General features: G+C 35.7%; 1 protein-coding gene across 1 annotated transcript in view; it reads left to right on the top strand.

Annotated features, from left to right (window-relative positions):
• KIAA0825 (KIAA0825 ortholog) overlaps positions 1 to 21,578 on the top strand; it is a 212,478-nt gene that overhangs the window by 76,287 nt on the left and 114,613 nt on the right. The window contains exons 13-17 of the mRNA XM_009649603.2: positions 7,177 to 7,365; positions 8,868 to 9,101; positions 10,838 to 11,246; positions 15,173 to 15,329; positions 19,530 to 19,685. Of these exons, the coding sequence (XP_009647898.2) occupies positions 7,177 to 7,365; positions 8,868 to 9,101; positions 10,838 to 11,246; positions 15,173 to 15,329; positions 19,530 to 19,685 (1,145 nt within the window). The remainder of the gene's footprint in view (positions 1 to 7,176; positions 7,366 to 8,867; positions 9,102 to 10,837; positions 11,247 to 15,172; positions 15,330 to 19,529; positions 19,686 to 21,578) is intronic.

The raw sequence follows: 21,578 nt of genomic DNA, 5'->3' as shown, positions 1-21,578 counted from the left end.
CTAAAAAGCTTGTCCCCCCCTTTCCTCTGGGCCCCCTTGAAGCCCTGACCGGCCGCACTCAGCTCTGCCCGCAGCCTTCTCTTCTCCAGGCTGAACACCCCCAACTCTCCCAGCCTGGCCTTCTCACATCCTACTTTATTTTACATTCTGTCTTTCCTTTTCCCTTTAAAAAACAGGCCAGAAGGCAAAAATTCTGTACGAAGAGGTGCTTATATGTAGAAGTTTTTAAGTAATGTTAAATTTTTTTTGTATTGTAGCAATACTTTGGGACACTTACAGTAGGCATCAAACAAACACATTTAATTTAGTTACACTCCCATTATTCTCATACGGTTGTGCCGTATGGTGAGGGTCAGAAATAATGTATATTCCCCGCCATACTACAGAGTACTGTTGGGATTGGCAAAGTTGTCTCAGTAGGAGTATTCTTTCTACTGCAAGTATTCTCACATGCATGATGTAGTTTTGCTAAATATTTTAAGAAGGCTATCGTGTTTGTTGAAGCTATTGAAACTTCCTGTATGTAACCATAAGCTATCTGGACAGGGATGTGGGAAGATTTGGACTTTTGTCATATTTTGTGCAATATGATATGTGAAATGTACATAAAAAGTAAAATGCTCCTCAAATATGAAATTATCACATCAAAAATACTAAAGGCAATAAATCAGGATACCCAACACTGCACCACTTCATTTGTCTCCAGTGAGTATGGCCACTGAGTAAAAGGCACCTTTGAAAAAATAGTTAAAAAATTGGATTTCCATATTGGACCTCTATAACTTAACCTACCGGTCTAAATAACCTAGGTGTATTGAATTAAAGTTAATTATGGTGTGATATATTCCCAGAGTTGTTTTCTATATGTCCAACATTCAGAAAATTTCTTCTCAGATATGTTCTTGAGTGGGTGAAGGGTCTAGGACCTTTGTGGAGAGAAATAATGAAGCTGGTACTGTGTTAACTTTCTGACAAACTGTTTTGCAATTTTCTTGGTGGATTTTTTTTTACCAGAATTGCTTTATCACCTATGGATATGAAACAGAAATGGATTATTTTGACAAGCAACAAATAACAGAGGAATAAAGAAAGTGGTGCTTGCATAATAGGAGTTATTGAATCCAGCAGATGCTGATACGAAAACAGGGAGGGTAGAAGTGAACTCTGAGAATTCCTGCTAGACTTGCTCTAAATGCACAGCATGCCAGTCTGTGACTTCCCATTTGAGAGTCTTTATTTCTAGGAACCATGAGTTATTCTTTGCATAATAAAGCAAAAAGCAATAGGTTTATTGAATTACACTGGCCCAACACAGGATTAACACTAAGGGGAACCTCATCAGTCAAGAGACACCTTGCCATTTACCAATAGCAGATAAGAAAGAGGTTACTGAGAAATCATCAACAAGGCATATCCAAGGCCTTCAATCAGTCCTTGGGCCTCATACGTACTTTTGTTTAAGAAGAGATGGTAGCAAAAGTTAATGATGTACAATAGAAAAAGTGATGCATTCATTTTTTAAAAAATCTTATTCATTACAATGAATACATGAGACTGCAGTTGCAGAGATTTCATTTCATTTTCTATACTCAACTTCAAAGTGAACACTGGCACGTGGTGATAAACGGGGAGAAAACTGCTTTCACAGCAGGACAAGGCCATTGGCAGTTTCACCTTATGGTTTTGGATGGTACAAGGCATATTTGAGAGACTAATGGCAGAGGGTACTGTGTAGCTGGTACAATTAAGCCTGGATGATGTTCTGGTCCTCACTAAAACTTCAAAATAAGAACTGGTAGTAACATTTGCAGATATTCTGTGATAAATTTAAGGGTGCAAATCTGAAACTGGACCCAAAGAAACGTGAGTTCCTTCAGAAAGAGATAATCTACCTTGGAAGCTTAAGCAGGGAGGGCAAGGGAGGATTTCCACTGAGAAAATAAAACTGTGTGGTGCAGTATCAGCCAACTCCCTAGACACTAATACATATGAAGAGTTTTCTTAAGATTGTGCTTTTATAAACCGATTTCTGGCAAAAGAAATGACTTGAAAATATATTTGTAGAATGGAAAGATTTTTTTCCCCCCACTCCAATTCTTTGCCCCTTGTGAAGCAGCCCTTTAACTGCCACAATGCATAACGTGGTATTTTAAGGTAAATTTCAAGCGCTAATAAAATTTTAATTAAATTAAATCCATTACATTTTAGGCATGTAAAGGTAAATAGCACTGTTTTTTTGTAAATTGCCCTAAAAGAACAGTGGAAGGTGGTAACTTTACCAACTGACCTCACTTAGGAATCAGACTGAACTTTTAGTGAGAGTAGTGAGTTGTTACAAAAGAAAATGTACGCTCCTTAAACAAATTACCATCTCCATTAAAGTCCTGGCATTGGCTAAATCTGTATAACAATTTAAAGCTTCTATTTCAAGTACTTGAAGGTCATTATTTTTGTACTTCCTTGTAATAACTCCTTGGATTTAATAATCCTGAGACACAGTCTACCAGGTGACTGGAAAATCTAGCAACTGTGCTAGTTCCATGATTCAAGCATACACACTTTTGGGGAAATATAGTCTTGCAGGTTTTATTGCAAAACTTGGGGGTTAATCTGGAAGACTGTCCTCATTAGGAGAGCACAAGTAAGGCTCTTAGGGGAATTCATATGCTTGTGCAGAGGTAGCTCTCTCCTCCAGGTATTTGGATCATCCGGGTTGAGGCTTGTGAGTACAGACTCCAGAATGCCTGGAAGTTTTCTTACCTTCTTCATGACAGTAAACTGTATCGTGGTAGCCAAGCAATAAATTACGAAATTATTTTAAAAGTGGCATCTCCTCAAAATATCCATCTGACCAGTAAACTTATTGGATGCTTTACCTGCATCTCCAATGTGGTGAAACGGTGGAAGGGTTTACAGGCGTAATGTACTTCTAGCTGGACGATTGATAGCAAAAGGACCTTAATCAAATATCCGATTCCTTTTGATGACTTTCCAGTGATAAGCTAAAAAAAAACAGTAAACAGATTTTATGGAGTTTCTGAAATATTGAATAGGAATTTCCATTGGGACTGTAATAGAGCCCTGCTGAGGATCACATACCTCCTGTTGGCAAAGTGTGAAGATAGCTCTGCACTGTATCTGTGACAGTCTCTGTGACTGTGATATATGGTCATATGGATAGCTTTTCAAAGACCTAGTCATTTCCGGTAGGAACTTCTTGATACAGCAGAGCTCTAGACTGAATACAATTTAAGAGGGTAACCTGTTCGGTATCAATCCCAATACAAAGGAGGTAATACAGCCATAGGACTAAATTCAATATTGCAAATTTTGGCTATCAGAATGCCACAATTTCAGCATATTATCCCATAAAATCAGTGCTGGAGGTATTCTGACAGTGCTGATTTTTTCTATTTGACATGGGTAAGATAGATTTCACAGAAGCCATTAACCCAGCAATTCATTAATGGGTGCTTCTCCTCAGATAGTTGAAAATAAAATATTTAGGGAGAAAAAATTCTGAAGGGACTTGAATGAGAGTAAAATAGTGTGGGATTGGTGACATATAAATATATAGGCACAGGAGTGTTTTGCTGATATGTTAATAATTTATGGGCAGATGACATAAAGTTTGTTAAAGTCTTTTTATCTTATGTTGAGCTTTTTAGTTGTCACAAATTTAGGATTCACTGGATTTATACGTAGCAGCTAATACAGGGGATATTATTGTTTGGGTTTTACTAAATTGAAATTGGTAGGGCTAAGATCTACATTTCATTCAGGAGAGAAGTAATATGATCTAAAATTTCTTTTTGGAATTAAAAACTGAAATAATAGACTTTCTGCCAAAATGAAGTCATATTCAAAGTTACAATAGATTCTAGCTGTCAAGACTGACTGGAGAATGATTGCATCAGAGAGGAGCAACTCTAATGAGAGACAAGTAGAATGATCTACCAGAACAGATACAGAAAAAGAATAGAAAAAAAGCCAGTGACAGAAGAAGCACTGAGAATATAGTACAAAGAAGCAAGTAATGTGGTGTGCCTGCTGGAAGATTTGGTTCTATAAACAAATAAAATATATCCTTTTTGCATTCTTTATATCCTCATCAGCTGCTGTGATTCAAACTATAAAGCAAGCAGAAGTTTTATGCTCTTTGCAAATAAAAGAACTATATCAGAAATAACTTGCTCCCTCTTCAGTTTCTCTTCCTAAATGAAACAGCATGTTATATAAATTTGAATTTTGACTACCTCTTTTGGTCAAAAAGACGGCACAACTGTTTATAGCTTGCCTGGCTTGTAAGGATTCACTAGGGAAGGAGAAGTCTAGAGTCAATAGCAGAAGATTTTCTAAATTCAGTAAGATTCATTTCATGGCTAAACCAGTAGCAGATAAGAGCTGGATGAGTGTGATAATGTCAGCAAGTTACTGGGGGGTATTTCTATCAGTAAGAAAGAAATATGGATAAATTGCACTTGTAAGTCTGCCTCTCTGAAGATATGTTTTTAAAAAGCATGGCACTATCCCAAGAGTTTAAGTGCATTATTTTGTCTTAGGAAGAATGATTCATTGTGACTGGCTAGGGCATAGCTGTTACCCACTAGATACATAATTTTCTATTAAGATATTTATTAATAATATTAACATTTTGTATATATTTAGGCATCCTCTCTGCATATGGAGCATTATGCTATATGGAAATAACAAATAGCAAATTTTCTCTAGCAGGTACCTAAGATAAGTATATAGCCATATTTATGTATGGATGTAAGTCCTGCTAAAATGAAAAAGAAGCTTTTCCTTTGAGCTACCTATAGGAGCTTTAGATTCCCTTCACAGATGAGCTTTTGATATACAAACGGTGGAGTGGAAAAAAGATAAATATATAGAGGGAAGCATCAGTGGGCAATAAGTATGATGCCTATCATATAAATACTGTTCTTATGTGATGATTAACAAGAAGGCTGCACTGGAGTTCAAACTAAGATGAATATTTAATGTTATGACAGGTGAGCTAATAAATGTTAAAGAAAAATTCTAAGGCAGGAGAAATCTGCATATCTTCCTGGAGACTCCTAATTCATAATATTTAACCAGCTATACTGATCAACTAGCTAAACCTTTCAACCAACTGACATTATCCTTTAACGTCCCTTCCAGCCCAAACTATTCTATGATTCTATGACCCATGCCAGTTTATCAGTCATTTCAAAGACTCATTTCAACCTGAGCTTTGAAGGGTCAGATATTCTTACCACAAGGGCAACATTTACCTCAGGGTAAAGCAAAAAAAAGCTGGCAAAAGCTTACATATTTTTTTATGTTTAGCCTCAGAATGGTTTCCCAGTGGATTCCTGAAGATCTCTGCTTAAAAGCACAAGGCTTGTATTATACACTAGTTATAAGAAGATATATGTATAACCCCCTACAGAATCGTTTGATACTTCTTTCCATTTATCTAAATTTATTGGTGACACTAAGTTGATTAGACAATAATTAATATGTTGTGACTTAAACTTTACATGTAGCATGATTATAAAGCAAATTTAGGCTAAATTTCAAGTCATAAGCCCCTTTAAACAAAGACAGTTTACATAGTATTTAAAATCTCAGAAAACCCTCCTGCCTAGAATTTGGTTAAATTAATTTTTTTTTAAAAAAAGTAATATAATCAAAGTTCAATTCAAATTTTCATCTTACAATTTGAATAGCCCTGGGTTTTTCTTTTTGAACGGCTTTTTCTGCTTTCTTAATTCTTTCTTTATCATATCCATATTAGACAGCATATTGCTGATTTGAGTGAATTAGTGGAATCCATTTGATTCTTCAGTCAGAAGCATCTGGCACTGGAAGGTGTCTCAGCAAAATATGCCAGCTCACTCAACTCATATGAAAAAAAAAGCTGAGTAAAAAAAAATTCTTATTGCTGAACTGCCTCTTGCCTTGGGGAAAAAAAACCCACAGATCGTTGGTTCTGAAATCACTGGTCTTGTTTTTCAGCTTTCTCCATCCTATGGGTTTTTTCTGTTAAGGTTGCACACTACCCAGACTGAATGGTTTACCATAATGTGTGAAGTAGATTGTAGCAATTCGGAGCAGAGTAAAATGAGATTTTTGAATTTTACAACATTCTCAAGACATTCAGAGCTGGTGAAGAGCAGAAATTTTCCACTGTGGGAGATTTTGAAGGCTGTCTGAACCACTAGGAAAATGCAGCCTAGAAATTTAGTCTCTCCCATCTTTCTCCTGCACAGGTTGCTAAAGATAAGGGCAGCCAAACTGGCATAAGACAATGACATTTTCAAGTATAGTTTTACCTAAACAGTTTTACAGAAGCGTTCAGTTTTGCAAACCAGAAATTTAAATTAAAAGCATTTAATATGTTCTGGCTCTGGTCATTTGTTGTGATGGTTAACATCAAAAGCCTATTCTACAAATATGTGGGAAGCTGAGGTCTTTGACATTAGCACGAGTCAAAGCCATTGAGTTTCATTGGTTCACAGAGCTTTGAACACATTACCTTTTGGCTGGGAGAATGTTTTATAACAATTATGAAAAACATTTAGAAATGCATGTTATATAAGCCATTAACACTCAACTCAATGAAAATCACTAATTGTCTTTAAAAACATAGGTGTCTGTGTCTTAGCCAGGCTGAGATTCTCTTTTGCAGAACTGATTCCTTCTCAATTTCATCTTATACTGAAAAACAAAGGCAACCCATTTGGGGGAGTATGCAGCTACTACTTTATTTTATTTTGTATAACTAACTAGAGTTATGTTATTTCACATAACTACTACATTGGTAAGAGGAGTTAAGTAGTAGTAACTTTTTGACTGTGATTCTACAGAAGTAGTACAATTTCCTTCTGATTAATATTCAGTAAATAATCAAATTCCAATTACATACTGAGTGCATTTTGAATTAAATAGGCATATTCCATACTTTGTAAACATGCTTGAGTCTTTTTTTAATGGCTACATATAATTCGTGGAGACAGTCAAATGTCATTATGCAGAGGAAGATCAGATTTCAGTATCTGTAAGTATTATTATTGTTTGAAATATTATTCAGATACAGTTTGTAGTTTGTTTTGATTAATAGTATCTGTTGCTGTGAACTTGAATTACTTGGAAATTATTGTAACCATGTTTTTGTTAATTTTGAAGGAAATGAAGTATTGAATCGTGATGAACAACGTTCTCCCTTAGAACAGATAAATAACAAACAGCCTACTCTGATTGAAACAATCTTCACAGTACTGTCTTACTGCACTTTGTCACCCAAATCTCTTGGCATTGCTTTTGAGACCTACATGGAAAAGGAGCAGTTGTGGAATTGCTTATACAATATGACAGGTATTTAATTTATAAATAGCCGTTTAAAATCTGATGTTAAACCTTGTCAGTTTTCAGACATGTGGTGCATATTTTTTTTTACTTTAGTAAATCGAATGAAATGGTAGTAGCTTACTGCAAACATATAGTTTAATTGAAGTGTTTTGAGAAATCAGGTCACTGGTGAAAATTTTGAAGGAAGCAGAGGTTACGGGGCGGTGTGGTCAACCAGGATTCTGATTTCCATGTCTGTCTTACCAGCAGGCTGGCAGCAGATGCTGGAGCTCTCTACCAATACAGGTTCTTTGCCTCTGTGCATTTAATAACTCCAGACCTCTGCCACGATTTAAAAGTAAGAAACGATTAAAGGAGAGTCGAAAAAGAAAAGGACCGTCTCCCATTGAGGGAGACATAGTTTGCTGGGCAGATAGATTCAGCTGCCAACAGTCAGACAGGATCCTAATTTTCCATGGAGAGGGAGAGCTGCCCTCACAATTAGAGCATCTAATGCTGCCCCATGGAAAAACAGTATTCAACCAGAAAAGAGAGGTGAAGTTTAGAAGGGTGGTCCTGCAAGAAAGCTCAAGAAAAGAAAGGAAGAAAATGGGAGGATTTAAAAGGGGAAATAGAATTACGAATATCACAAAATAGAGAACAGTGGTGGTAAAAGTGCTGAGGTGTTCCTCAGAGAAAAATGGGATTGCAAAAAGCGGAAGCCTAATGTGCAACAGGAAGAAAAATATAGAAATAGCGCATGGAAGCCTCCAGAAACGCCATGCAGAGAAGAACAAAACTTAGATCAGCAAAAAGTACAGACAAGCAAAAGTATGGACAGAGGACCTAACATGCCAAACGCCATCTCTGATGGGTCCTGCCAGCACTCTGCCTGGCAACTGCTGCTCCAGGGTAATGGAGAAACTGCAGTTCTCTCCAGTATTAAGAATGTAGAGAAGATTGATACTTGTTGTAATGTCAATAGCTGTATTTAGGATGGTGTATTTTCAACAGGCAATTTCTGTTAACATGCTATGTCTTTGTTGATTACTATTATATGTATGCATTTTTGTTGCCAAAATATCTTTTTTTCCTTTGCTGTTCTCTAGTATACCAGTTTGGGTATCTAATAAACACAACTTCATTAATGCTATCAAGACAAAGAAGTAGAAAAAAATAGGTATATCCATCTGCTTCATTGATGTCTAACAAGAAATTAAATGTGTTCCATATAAAAAAGAAGACATCAGTCAAATTAAATTTTTAGAAATATATTGATGGAGAAATGAGGATGAAGGAAGTAAATTAAATTGTATTTTTTATCAGTACTGTATTAAAATGATACAAGATGCTATATTGTTTTGCTTTATGTTCTTTCTTTAATTTGTAACAGACCAATATGTTTAAGCTACTATGAATCATATTGTTTTTACTTTTCTTTCCATAAGAATTCTGAAACACTTCTTTCTGAAACAGATTTACACAAATGACTACACTTACTGAATATTTAATAATTTTTCCTTCTGAAGTTTCCAGTTGTGGTGAGTCGGAGCCAGAGGTTATCAGATGTTTGAAGTTGACTCTGATTAATTCAGTCAAGGGTATAGTGAAGCAGATCATTTCTTTGATGCATTCGTGGGAGGCAACAGAAAACTATGGAACCTACCAACACAAGCAAATAGTTCCTGAAAGTTTACTGAAAACGGTCCCAAAGGAATGGAATTACACTCCTCGGGAAATGAAGAGAAAAGAATCTGGGAAATGTGGGTGAAATTTATACTGTTTTATGAATTCGTCATAAAAGCTTGTTACCCCTTTAATGAGCGCATATCAAAATTGAGCAGTTATGATTCATGAGCATTGCAGTTTGACAATGAACAAAATAATTTTTGTGGTTTTTTTAAAGCACTTTTTTGTGTTTTTTTTAAAAATACTTAGCATTAAAATTTAGTACCTCTTTTTTGGGACTGGCACCCATGCATACAGAAACAATCTTTTAAAAATAATCAGTATGTAGTACGGGTAATAATAGTACTGAAAATGTTTTTAGCGTCTGGCAGTAGTAAGGTCGGATTCAAGGCAGAGTAAAGCATAGTGTCTATGCTCTTGTCTTAATGGCTGTAACCTGTTCTTCTCTTAGTTATCATCTTTCCAATCAGGACTGTTTAAATTTAAAAAGAAAATTTTGTTGTCTGAAATGATAACAAATTATTCAGCCCAACTTTACATCAGCAATTTATGTCTGGGTAGCGCTGGAACTGGTATGGAATTTGCTGCGGCTTGGTTGCTGAAACAGTTACTGAAGAAAGAGGAAAAGTATATGTAATAGGAGATGTTTGGAAGGTGATTGGATGTAAAGATGATTTCTGGTATACACTTTCATAGCCTACAGTGCCTAAAGCCTCCATCTTTCCAAAAGGTTAACTTCTGAAAACATTTCACCATTAATTTATTGCCACCAAAATATTACCTGATTATTTTCAATAGAGCAGTGTCACTGTAGTATTTTCTGGCATGAAGCTTTGAATATGTAGACTGTGGGCAAGCCAGGGCATCAATCGACTCTTTCTTTCCATGTACCTTCTCTTCAGCATCTTGAGACACATTTATGCAGCAGTGTGCTCACTTCACTCTCTCTGCAATCTCACTTTAACCTAGAACGTTGTATAGCTATTTTAGACTATTACTAAGCCTGAACTGATAACACAAGCTGAGAAGTAAGGCTCAGACTTAGTGACAAATTAAATTGGTTATGTGACACCTGGAACAGATCTGGCTTTTTTTTTTTAAACAAGTTGAGATTACAGGTGCAAAGAGTCAGGGGTTCTCTTGGTTTGTTTGGGCTTTGTTTTGGTGGTTTTTTAAATGTTGACTCATATTGTGGATCACCTCTTGGTATATTTTTTCATTTTAGATACATCTTGGTTTTTGAGCAGCATATTTTCTGTAGTTACGTCTATAGTTACTTTCAGTATATGGAATGTTTAAAATGCAGTGCTATATAGTGTGCATGCTGATATCAAAGTTGATAAACTAAAGTTTTGTAGGTTTGAACACAGAAAGGGATTGATATAAGACTAAAGATTATGAATGTATGTAATATCCTGAGACACTTAATGCAATGCTCCACTCATGAAGTTGAAAAAATACTACACTGCAATTTTGATGACAACTTTTTTACCATTCAGAACACTTGGGTGTTGTCTTTTTCATTTATTCTGCAATAACCATGCACAGCAGGACTAATTGTTAAGAGAGTCGCACTCTGAATTCTAAATTTTCTGGGTTCTCTGTTTTTAATTCATGTTATTGTTTAGATTTTGTGGTATTTATCTGGAGGAAGCACAATAGAAGTCAAGCTACAGTGTTGAGTACTTAAGGTTTTACCCATTTTCGGTACAAAAGAAAGTTAGAAATTATCATACAACATTCAGAAGCATGCTGTGATAGAACCAGAATGCTAATGTTAATCATATCTTCTTTTCTTTCTTTTTTTAAGGCTTCACGAGGCTTGCAGCTCAGGCAGTATCTATTGTAATCAGCAAGTTACCTACAGTGATTGCATGTTTGCCTCCCCCAATTAAGTACTTCTTTTTTCTGGCTGAGAGAAAAATGTCAAGAAACTTTGCTGAATTGAAGAAAGCTGGTCTGCTTGTCTGGAACTTGATTGTAATTATATGTCGGATATTTGAGGATGGAAATACTGCAGAACTTTTAACAGGTGCAACACTTGACAGATGGAGCAAAGAAAAACTCAGTTTAGTTCGTGTGTGCTTAGAAAGCATTATGGGAAAACAGAAAAGTGGTCCCAAGCAAGTGACCCAGAAGGTTATACAAAGCATTGAACAGCAACGACCCAACTGGATTGAAAGCCAGTTGCTGAAGGCAAGAAAATTGAGCACAGACTGGTAAGAACGTAATATTTTTCAGATGCTGCTGTTTGTTCTTTATTTTACTGGATTATTGGCATGTTTATGGCTATTGTTTAATTTAAAAAAAAAAAAAGTAGATGAACAGTGATCTTGTATGAAATGGATTAGTTCTTAATATTGATGGCTATAGCATATTTTTGCAACATAACTGCATTGTTGAAACAGTGTACCATGGCTCTTTCATTGGAATAGTATCTTCATAGTACTGAGAGATTTCATATTTTTGTGATGATTCAAAAATGTGGATAATTCAGTTGGTGTATCTTCAGAATGTGAACAGTTACACTGACTAGAACTAGGCACCACAATATAAGTTAATTTTTCTATGGTGATTAAATTAAGAGGAACTATGAAAAGCTTTCAGTGCTCATCTGTGATTAAAAAGTAAGCATACTTCATTTTAAAACATAACAAACCCTGAGGGCAAGTACGATATATCAAAACAGGACAAGGAGAGTACCCTGCTGTGCCTTTCTGAGGAAATATCAACCTTCCCTGCAGATTTGACATTGAGGTCTGAGTGTTTTAAATCCTTACAATGGTTTTTCAGGAGGTTGTGTACATGTCAACGTGTTCTTATTCCAGTCTGTTTTAATGTTGAAGTCATGAACCATTCTGTAAAAATACTATTCATTAGCTTTCCAATATTGGATTTATTGGAGTTACATGATTTACTGAATTAAATTCTTGGCTACCGAACGCAAGATGGCTTTTTTTTTTAAATGAATGTTCTTGCAAGTTGCAGTTTTTGCTATCCTGACAGTAATTGTTCGTATAGACATAGGATATAGTGATTGTAGGTCAGAATCACTGGTACCAGTGAACAGGCTTTCACGTAGACTTTAAGGGACCGTATCCTGTTTCTACAAGTAGTCAGTTAACATGAGTAGCACTAAGCACTAATAGTGTCACACAAATGCTCATTGACATCGACCTTTGTAATCTTTACATTTCCATTTAATACTAATTTACAAGCTCTAATCCAGTGATTAAAAGATTGAAGCCAGATGCCAGTGACTGAGAGAGTCATAGAATTAAAACCCCATAATGATAATGTGTAAATTGATACTTAACAGAATGGTTCCATAATACAATTTCTAATGTCACTGAGAGAATAGGTATTTCTTAAAAAATACAAATCCGGGGTAAGACAGTATTGTGGATAACCGCTAAAAGCTAAAACTTTAGTGTTTGCACTTCTTCTGATGCTGAGAATTTTAAATTAATATGCTGCTCTATTTTCTAACATACTGCAAAAGTGCTGTATTATCCTTCAGGTATCGGACTGTGGGAAATTAATGTGGGAAAATGTTTTCTGTGTGTGTACGGTGTCAACCAAAGTGAGAACTAGTTTGTGACTAGGGGTCCTAATTTTAAGCTTAAGAAACTGAAGAATGCATTACCTGCTCTCCAGGTGAGCAGTTATACAATGCAGTTCCTCACTTCAGTGGGATTTCTGCAATAGGAGTCTAGCATAATGTTATTTTTCCATTTTATATTTGAATATCATGAGTCAATTTTGGGAAGAAAATAATCTAGTTAATAAATAGCTGATAAATGCTATGTAGAGATAAATTATTATTATAAATGCAAATTATAAAACTAATATATTAAAGCTGAAATTCAAATATCAGTTAAACTAAGTAGCAGTCACATAATCACTAAACTAAAAGCAGATCTTTCAAGAGGAGACTTGTCATGTTTACGTGATTTGTTTGAAATAGGAATGATTATATTTGAAAATCTAAGTTGGTGTAAAATTATTTTCTATGTAACATTTTCCTATTAAAGGATTTTGTGGGTAACTATGCACATGCATTTATATATATTCATATTTATAAATGTTTATAGACTTCTAGTAGACACAGTGTGTGGAAGAAAATAAAAACCATAAATTTGCAAAAATTTTGTTTGGGATTTACCTACACAGTTGTAGAAACATCTTTGGAGTACACTGGATTTTTATAAGCAAAAGTCTTGTTTCATTTTGTGGTATGTTATTGTTATCAGGACTGCTAGGTACATAAAAAGTCTAAGTATTATATAGGTTCTTCCACTGCAGCACTCAAATTTATCTTAGTTTTTAAGAAAATTAAAAAACATAATCTTCATTGAAAGGCTCAGAAAGTGGCGGTTGTATGCATTGCCTGTCTTGTGTACTGCCTGAAAGCATTACTATTCATTAAAATAACCTTCACTTTATGGTAGCGCCAGAGCTGTAAACAGTCGCGTTAGGTTCTGAAGAACACGCGTCCTGAGAAGAAAAGAAATGTCTGTCTTTGCAAAGTAATTTGTCGAGTTGAAGATTATTGTTTTTCATCATGGTGACCCTGACTTGGCTGGCTGGGTGCATATACAGATTAAGATGAATGCAGTTATTCCTTGGCTGAGGTCTGCCTCTTTCAGGGCACATTCTTCCTAATGACATGATTGATAGGCAGTCCCAAATCCAGAGAGGAACTCATTAATCATAGCACTGACTGAATCCAATCATCTGCTTCACCTGCACAGTGACGGACAGGAAAGTATACAATTTGGGCACTGACACTGATATGCTCCTTTGTCAGAGGTCCTCAACTTTTTCAATGTCAGTCGCTAAGAAGTTTGACAAGAAATTCAGGTTGTATCTATATGTGGCATCGAAAGACCAGCTGTAAGTGTGCTTTAATTTTCAAGATCAATTTCTTTGAAGTTTTTCTGTAAAATACACCATAATAACAGAGTATCGCTTACTTCCATTCAGCAAAGAACAAAATTATAGTTTATATTTTGAAACTATTTGCTCTGTAGGACGTTTTGAAGCTGCATGTGGAAGCAATATCAGCTTTAATGTCCATCAGCTGTGTCGCATTTAAGTGAGCCTGCAGGTCAAACAGCAACTTTCAGCAGAACTAACTCTGTAATCGTGGCACACTTTCCACGGCTGCAACAAACAGCAACTTACAGCTGACTGTACCAAAGTATTTTGGGGTGGGGTTTTTTTGATTTTACTCCTAAAAAATTAAAATATTGCTTTTCCTTAATTCAGAATGCTTCTTTGGTAGATTTTAAATTAATCCAATAATGACTGTAGAGTGGCTAATATATTCTTGTCAGTCTTCCAAGTTCTTGACACATCTGTGCCAAGAACCAGACATATATCTGTGTTGCAGCTCTACTATTTGAGGAAAAGAATGAAATTTATTACCTTTTTTCTCAATACTTTATCAGCATGCAATACTAAGCAATTGTAGAGCTGGTAACCTGTGTCTGCATGCAGCTATCAACGGCCACAGTTTTGAATGAGTGGTTTTCGAGTAATTTTGGCCTGTGTACTTCAGACTTTTCTTGTACCAGTTTCACACCAATACTTCTAAGACGAAAACCAAGGAAGAGTACAGGGCAAAAAGTGCAACAAGTGGCAAATAGGTACCTTTGAGATGGTTACCACCATACTGGTGGGAAGAAAAAGACTTTAATTTTAAAACTTCTAACCTATACTTAGAGTAATGGCTACCTTTCTGACACATTAATTGGGCTTTAATATGTGCAGCGACAGGCAAAGAAGAATGTACAAAAGATTGAATGCAAATGCCATTTCTAGTAGTAAAGATACTTCTCTGGTGGAAAAGAAAATAAAAAAATATTTGCTCCTTGTGTGTCCTGAGAGCAAAGAATGTTTTATGTTTTCATTTTTCTGATTCGAATAATTAAATTTTTATAATTAAAAAAAAGTTATGTAGCATCTGTTACATATTTTTGTAAAGGCTTCAGAGATGTATATACAGCAACATTTGTTTTGTTCAAGCCAAATCTTTATAAGTGGTTTTTTTTTTTAACATGTAGTTTTAGCTGACTTTGTATTAATATTTTGATTTTTAGGAATTTAACTTGAGAATATTTGTGTCTTTTCCGTATTCTAGTGCCTCGGTCACAGTAGAAGGTGCAACGTTAGAGGAAGGAGGTATTGCACTTGGATTCACTGAGCAGAAAATAAACATGATGGTCCTGGATATCTGCCACAAACCAGGTGGCAGCGAGTACCTGAGGCAAATTTATCACATCATCCAGCTCAATGAGGTAGGGAAACGGCCTTTTTACCGAGCAATTAGGTGTGTACTGGCCTGAGGCAGCGTCTGCTGGCAGCTAAGGGTTAGTCAAGGAGGTGATAATGCTTCTTAAAGTCAATATGAAATCCTATATTGTATTGTAATAGAATCCATTCAGTTTAGGCTTTTCTGCATTTGTACAGAAAAGATTACTTTATGGGAAACAATGTAGATTTTATTTATGTACTTAAACAGTAGTATGGCTCATAAACTTCCTTCAGATTCATATTGTAGACCATAGATAAATTTTAGGAGTTTAACACAGTATAAATAAAATAAATAAAATACAGCAAGGCTATTGAAAAATTGGCTAGTGCAGGAAGTAAAATTAAATGTGGTAAATCAATTCTGCTGATTTAAAAAACAAACAAACAAACCCTACGGCTGTACTGAGAAAGTAAATGCAACCACATGAAAACCTTACTTAATCTAGATAACTCAGTTCGGTTAAAGTGCTTTCAAAATTACAGTAAACAAACTCAGATTTGTTTGCTGCACATGGAATTTGGGCAATGTGAAAGCATTATCTCATTATTTCTAAGGCTGTGCTAAATTGCCTCAAGTTACCAAAAGGATTCTGATTTTATACACTGAAATAAACACAGGTTTGATTAAATTGTATGATAACACAGCTTAATTAAGAAAGTTCTGTTTATTAGCTTTAATTACTAAATTGCTATTCCTTGAATGCGTAAGCAGGTGCTGTTAAGATCACTGCAAGTGTACAGAAGTGTTTATAATAAAATGCAAAATAATGCAAATATAGGCATAGGCCAAGATTTTTTTTTTATTTTTTTTTTAAATTGATAGCAAAAAAACCCGATTAGGCAGCTATGTCTTTATGAAGGCAATAGAGAGCATCTCAGTACTGGCACCATGCTTCTGAAAATCAGATCAACTGTTTAGTTCCTAAGTATAGGCTTAAAAGCAACCTTTATGCATCCGCGTTTGGAAGCTTTAGAAGCAATGTAAGCATGTATGCAGAGATGGCAACCTAATATTAATACAATACAGAATCTTTTCACGTTTCATCTCAAACAATTAAATGGTTCAGGAAGTGAAGTGAAAATTATTACTGTAATAAAGTTCAAACAAAACCTTTTCACCTGGAGCACATTCAGGATTACTCTTAAGTATAATGGTGTGAGGAAAAGATGATGAGCAAGGCCTCCGAAAATAGGCTATAATCCAGTAGTTAGGGCAGTCAGCTAGGGGACAGGATATGCAGGCTCAAATCTTTATTCTGCCTGGTTTAGACCAGAGAATTGAATCTGCATCTCCCACATCTGAACGAACTCCCCAAACCACTAGACCATTAGCTACCAGCATGGAACCTTGTCCTTTTCCCCTGCTGGAGTTGTTTTGCCATGTAGAAATTGCTTTAAAAATCCATTCTATAACTTCTAGGGTCAAAAATAGAATCCGACTCTAGCTGAAGGGGTGTAATGCCCATATTGGGTTCTGCAGACCTTGATCCAAGATCTGACTCCTGTGAGTATTCGGTTATTTATACAAAGTGGAGCAGCTCCAATAGGAGGTAAGAGGCTGAGAGAATTAGGTGGAAGAGGGACTTTAGCGTGACTTTCCTCATCCCAGGTGTCTCTCGTTGAATTTCTGCAGCTAGTAAGAGCTGTGTTAAATATAGAACATTTCTCCATGGAAAAAACTGTCTTGTTTTTAAAAAAAAAAAAAAAGAAGAAAAAAAAATCCTGACCAGCTTGACTCACAGAAGGACTTAACTGTGTTACTTCAAATTACTTTTGAAACCATTACAAAACATATTAATGCTTAACATGGTATTATAATAATGCAATTTTCAATATTATTTTTCATGACTTAGATTACTTTTAATGTGCCTGGCTACCAAGAAATAGACTTGATTGTCTGTTCAAAGGTCCATCCTTTTGTTTGGAGACTCTTTGGAATATCAAGGGATCATGTTCTTAAAATTAGTTCGGAGATCTTTATGCTACTCTGCTTAATAATTGGATGTGAATAGAGAACAAAATGATGAGACAGAAAATTGTTGTTCTCAATTTTCCTTAGAAAAGCAGGGAAAAGGGATATAGACTCTTGTAGGCTGTATTTGGAAATAGAACTATGATGTTATAAAGATCTATGGTAGATACTGCAAAACTCAAACCAGCCTACAGTCCTTCATGTATTTATTGAAAAGAATAATAATTTTTAAAAGAGTCTTTGACTGTTACCAAAGAGAAACCAACTCTCCTGAGCTGTCAGACTCAATAATACTCTGTCTACTTGGTTTCATGCCCAGTCATGGATAGTGGGGATATAGCTCACATGTTTGCAAACATGATTTCACTTCTTTATTTTCTCATTTTTTTAAACATGACCCTTTCAGGGTCTACAGTGTGTACTGTACTAAAGAGTTCATTAACCACCATTGGATAAGTCTCTCTGTCAAAACATAAATCCGCAATATTCCAAAGACAGAAAAAATGCCTGAGCTGGGAGGTGAGCTATGTACCACTCAGAATGTTAAATCCTAGCAAGCATGGACCGTGATTTCCAATATCTCTGCTGGAAAACCAACAGAATCTGCTTCTTCTGGCCCTGTGACGCCCAGAGGGCCAGGTTGCTTTAGAGCTGTCTACAGGTTTTGTGAAAATGTGTGCGTGGAAGGCAGTAAATTTACAAAAAAAAATTGTTAAATGTATAGAACTAGCTTTTAAATAACCCCCTTCACCACGACTTTAAAATCTTTGTTGTGGCATGAAGTCATGAATGAATGGGGAAAAAAACAGACTTTTTTTGTAAGTTGAGAAAAAAATGCATAAGAGACTTAGGGTGTGTTTTCACAGCTGGATAATGCTGTCGTCTTAAAGCAAAAAGACTCTGACGGTTTTGTTTTTTTTTTTTTTAAATACACTTAGATGATTTTGTGATTGTCTTAACCAGTCCTGACAACTGGCTGCAGGACCAGACACAGTCCTGCTCTTTCTCTTGCCCTTGCGCTTTCCCACTCCTAGGCTCCCCTTGGTACTAGTACCAGAAATCGTGTGGCTTGTTTATCTGGCTGAAACCTTTCTTTTTTCTGGCTGATTTCACAACATATGCTAGTGCCAACACAAGGGAGAAACAGCTACATTCTATGTGGACTGGGAGGGAACTTGTGCCTTTCAGGCCAGACCACGGTTTAAAGCGATGATGAAATTATTCTTTTAGAAAGGCCCACTGAAGAGCACAGGGTGCCTTGGCAGGTAGTTTACTGCATCTCAAAATTTTTATCATCTCAGTAGTTCTGCAAAATAAGAGGAGCCTTTGCATCAACCTATTTTAATGAAGACTCACCTTGAGTACTTGCTCAATGTTATGGCAGCCCTATCATTATGGACTTCATTTTAATAACAATAAACTGTTTAATCACAGTAGTCCTTCCAGCAAATAGATCTGTAAGTGTTTCATTATCTAGCTCTTTGTAAAATTGTTTTATTTAATCAAAACACTTTATTGGCATGCAATGATGATTTATTTACATAGTAGTTTAAGAAGTGAAAACAGAAAAGATTGTGGCCAAAATATCATGCGTCTGTTACAATATAGTTTCTAAAATTGCCATGTAAATCATAAATGAATTCTAGTCTTTGAATGCTTAAACAATTAAAAATAGGTTTGAATACGGGGAGAATATTTATTTCCTGTGTTTAAACAACTGGTTTGAACGTGTTCATCAAACAATTCATTGGTAGTCATGTAGTAAGTGTTTAATGCTGTCCAAAAAATAACTTTAAATATTTATGTATGCTTTCTCATGTAAAATAAACTATATACTAGCCTATACATTATATATACATTTATATATAGATAGCATATAATACATTAGAACAGCTCATAGAAAACATTTGTTTTTCACTTCCACATATACCTAATGTGTATATATGTATTAAATGATAACCGATACACAAAATTTGATGACAATTTCAAAACAATATCTTAGATTATTCTAATTTGCTTCAGTTGGATGGATGTTCATGGAGATTATCTACCATTTGTTGTAAAATGGTGTTACTCTTAAAAAGGTTTCTCTCCTTCAATATAAGGAACTTATATTGTCAAGCACACTGTAAAGTTATGCTTGAAATTTAGTCACATTTCACTTAGAAAGCTGTGGCACATACTGTTTTGTGGTTGTTTTTTCCTCTAAAAGGAATATTTGAAAGAGCAGCTGTCTTGTGAGAATTCTTCTGAAGATGGTGTTACCTCCAGTCAATGCCTGCCTTTGACACGGAAGGACAGAGACGAGCAGCCAGTCTTCAACCCTTTCCAGGTGTACAGGCAGTCTTGTGCAAAAGTGTTCAATCAGGTTGGTGAAAGTCTGAAACCTTGGCTATAGTATAATTTTTACTTGTCGATATTATTATGATCATGATAATGACAGAGACTGAAACTATGAAAGCAGAATTAATTACATGCGTTCACATTTGATGAAGAGCAAAGGAATATTATTACTCAGGAATCCAATGAGGGCACCCTCTACAATAGCATGATGTTAAAAAAGCCATTATTATTATATTATAGAATCATAGAATCAGTTTGGTTGGAAAAGACCTTTGAGGTCATTGAGTCCAACCTTTAACCTAACCCTGCCATCCCACCACTAAACCATGTCCCTCAGCACCTCATCTCTCCTTCTTTTAAATACCTCCAGGGATGAGGACTTGACCACCTCCCTGGGCAGCCCATTCCAGAGCCTGACAGCCCTTTCAGTGAAGAAGTTTTTCCTAATGTCCAACCCAAACCTGCCCTGGCGCAGCTTCAAACCATTCCCCCTCGTCCCATCGTCCATTACCAGGTAGCAGAGGCCGACCCCCCCCTCCCTACAGCCTCCTGTCAGGCAGTTGTAGAGGGCGATCAGGGCTCCCCTCAGCCTCCTCTGCTCCAGACTAAATAACCCCAGTTCTTTGTCCTTTTCTTTTATCAGAATTATTGCATGTAAGACTAATTTGCATTTACTTAGACTTTCAGTGTTAGTTCAGTGTAGTAAGGGAAAGCCCATTAGTAGCATTGACATTTATTACATCTGTGTAATGGTACATGGGGCTAGTCTTAGTCCTTTGAAAAACCATGGCAAAACTCCAAGTGCACATTTAGAATCTTCCTGACGAGTCTTTCACAGAAATGTTGAATAGTAAAGTAAAGGATGCTTTGGAAATACAGAGATTTAACAGAACAGTGAGAACAAGCAGGGCAAAAAAACACAAAAAAAATATGAAAGCACCCATTTTCTCTGTTTTTCTGTAAGCTATGATAGTGATATGTAAAGGATTATAATTTACTTAAAGAAAGTAGTTACCTGATAATGTAACAGTTAAAGAAAATAGATCTAGTTGCCTAAATCACTAACAGAGCACTACATGGCCAATTCATTACACAAAATGGTATGTAGTTTTTGATAGCCCTTGGACACTTAAAAAAACATACACCATCATTGCTCAAGTCTTCCTAATCCATCATCTACAGTTCTGATTCTCCCCCTCAGTTTCAAATACTTAAAAAGAAACACTATTACAGTAGTGTGAAATTCACTTTACAGACTCGTGGTAGAAAGACATCCTCTTTCAGTACAACTCTGCCTTTAAATAGTGTAATCTCCTTTCCCAGTTTTGAGCCTCTTGGATTATTTCACCAGGTGTATTGCTGTAAAATGTATCTATGTTGGGGTTTTTGTTTCTTCTTTTTTCCCCTTACATGTTTAATGAATGCTTAATCATTGTCATGTTGGAATAAAAGTATTAATTTCCTGAAAAAGGACATTAATACCAATTTCACAAGGCTTCTCCCTCCAGAGGAACATGCTTTAAAAGTATCTTTTTTTTTCCTTCCACTAGTCCCTTTATGTATATCTTAAATTGATATACTTTAAGGGTCTACAGAATCACTTGCTCCAATTTGAAATGCAGAAAATAGTTTACCATGCCTCAATTCTCAATTCATTAATAGTGTGGTAGAATAAGACCTTCAAGTAGTGACAACTCAGGGCAGAATTCTTCTGCTACATGACAGGTTTGCAGTGCTCTATTAATCAACGGATGACAGGGGATAGTTCATATTAAATTGCTTTGGACTTTGTAAACTTTTGGCAAAAAGTCTACTACCTGAATGTGAAAAAGTATCTTAAAATTAAAAGAAAAAAAAAGAGCAGATCATGGACCTTAAAGTACCACGTACCAACTCTGTTGTTGACAATGACAGACTT

Source organism: Egretta garzetta, unplaced genomic scaffold (genome assembly GCF_000687185.1).
Source record: "Egretta garzetta isolate BGI_Z169 unplaced genomic scaffold, ASM68718v1 scaffold12, whole genome shotgun sequence".
In the NCBI taxonomy this organism is placed as follows: Eukaryota; Metazoa; Chordata; class Aves; order Pelecaniformes; family Ardeidae; genus Egretta; species Egretta garzetta.
Note: the sequence above shows the minus strand (reverse complement) of the source record. Positions and strands in the feature narration are given on the sequence as shown.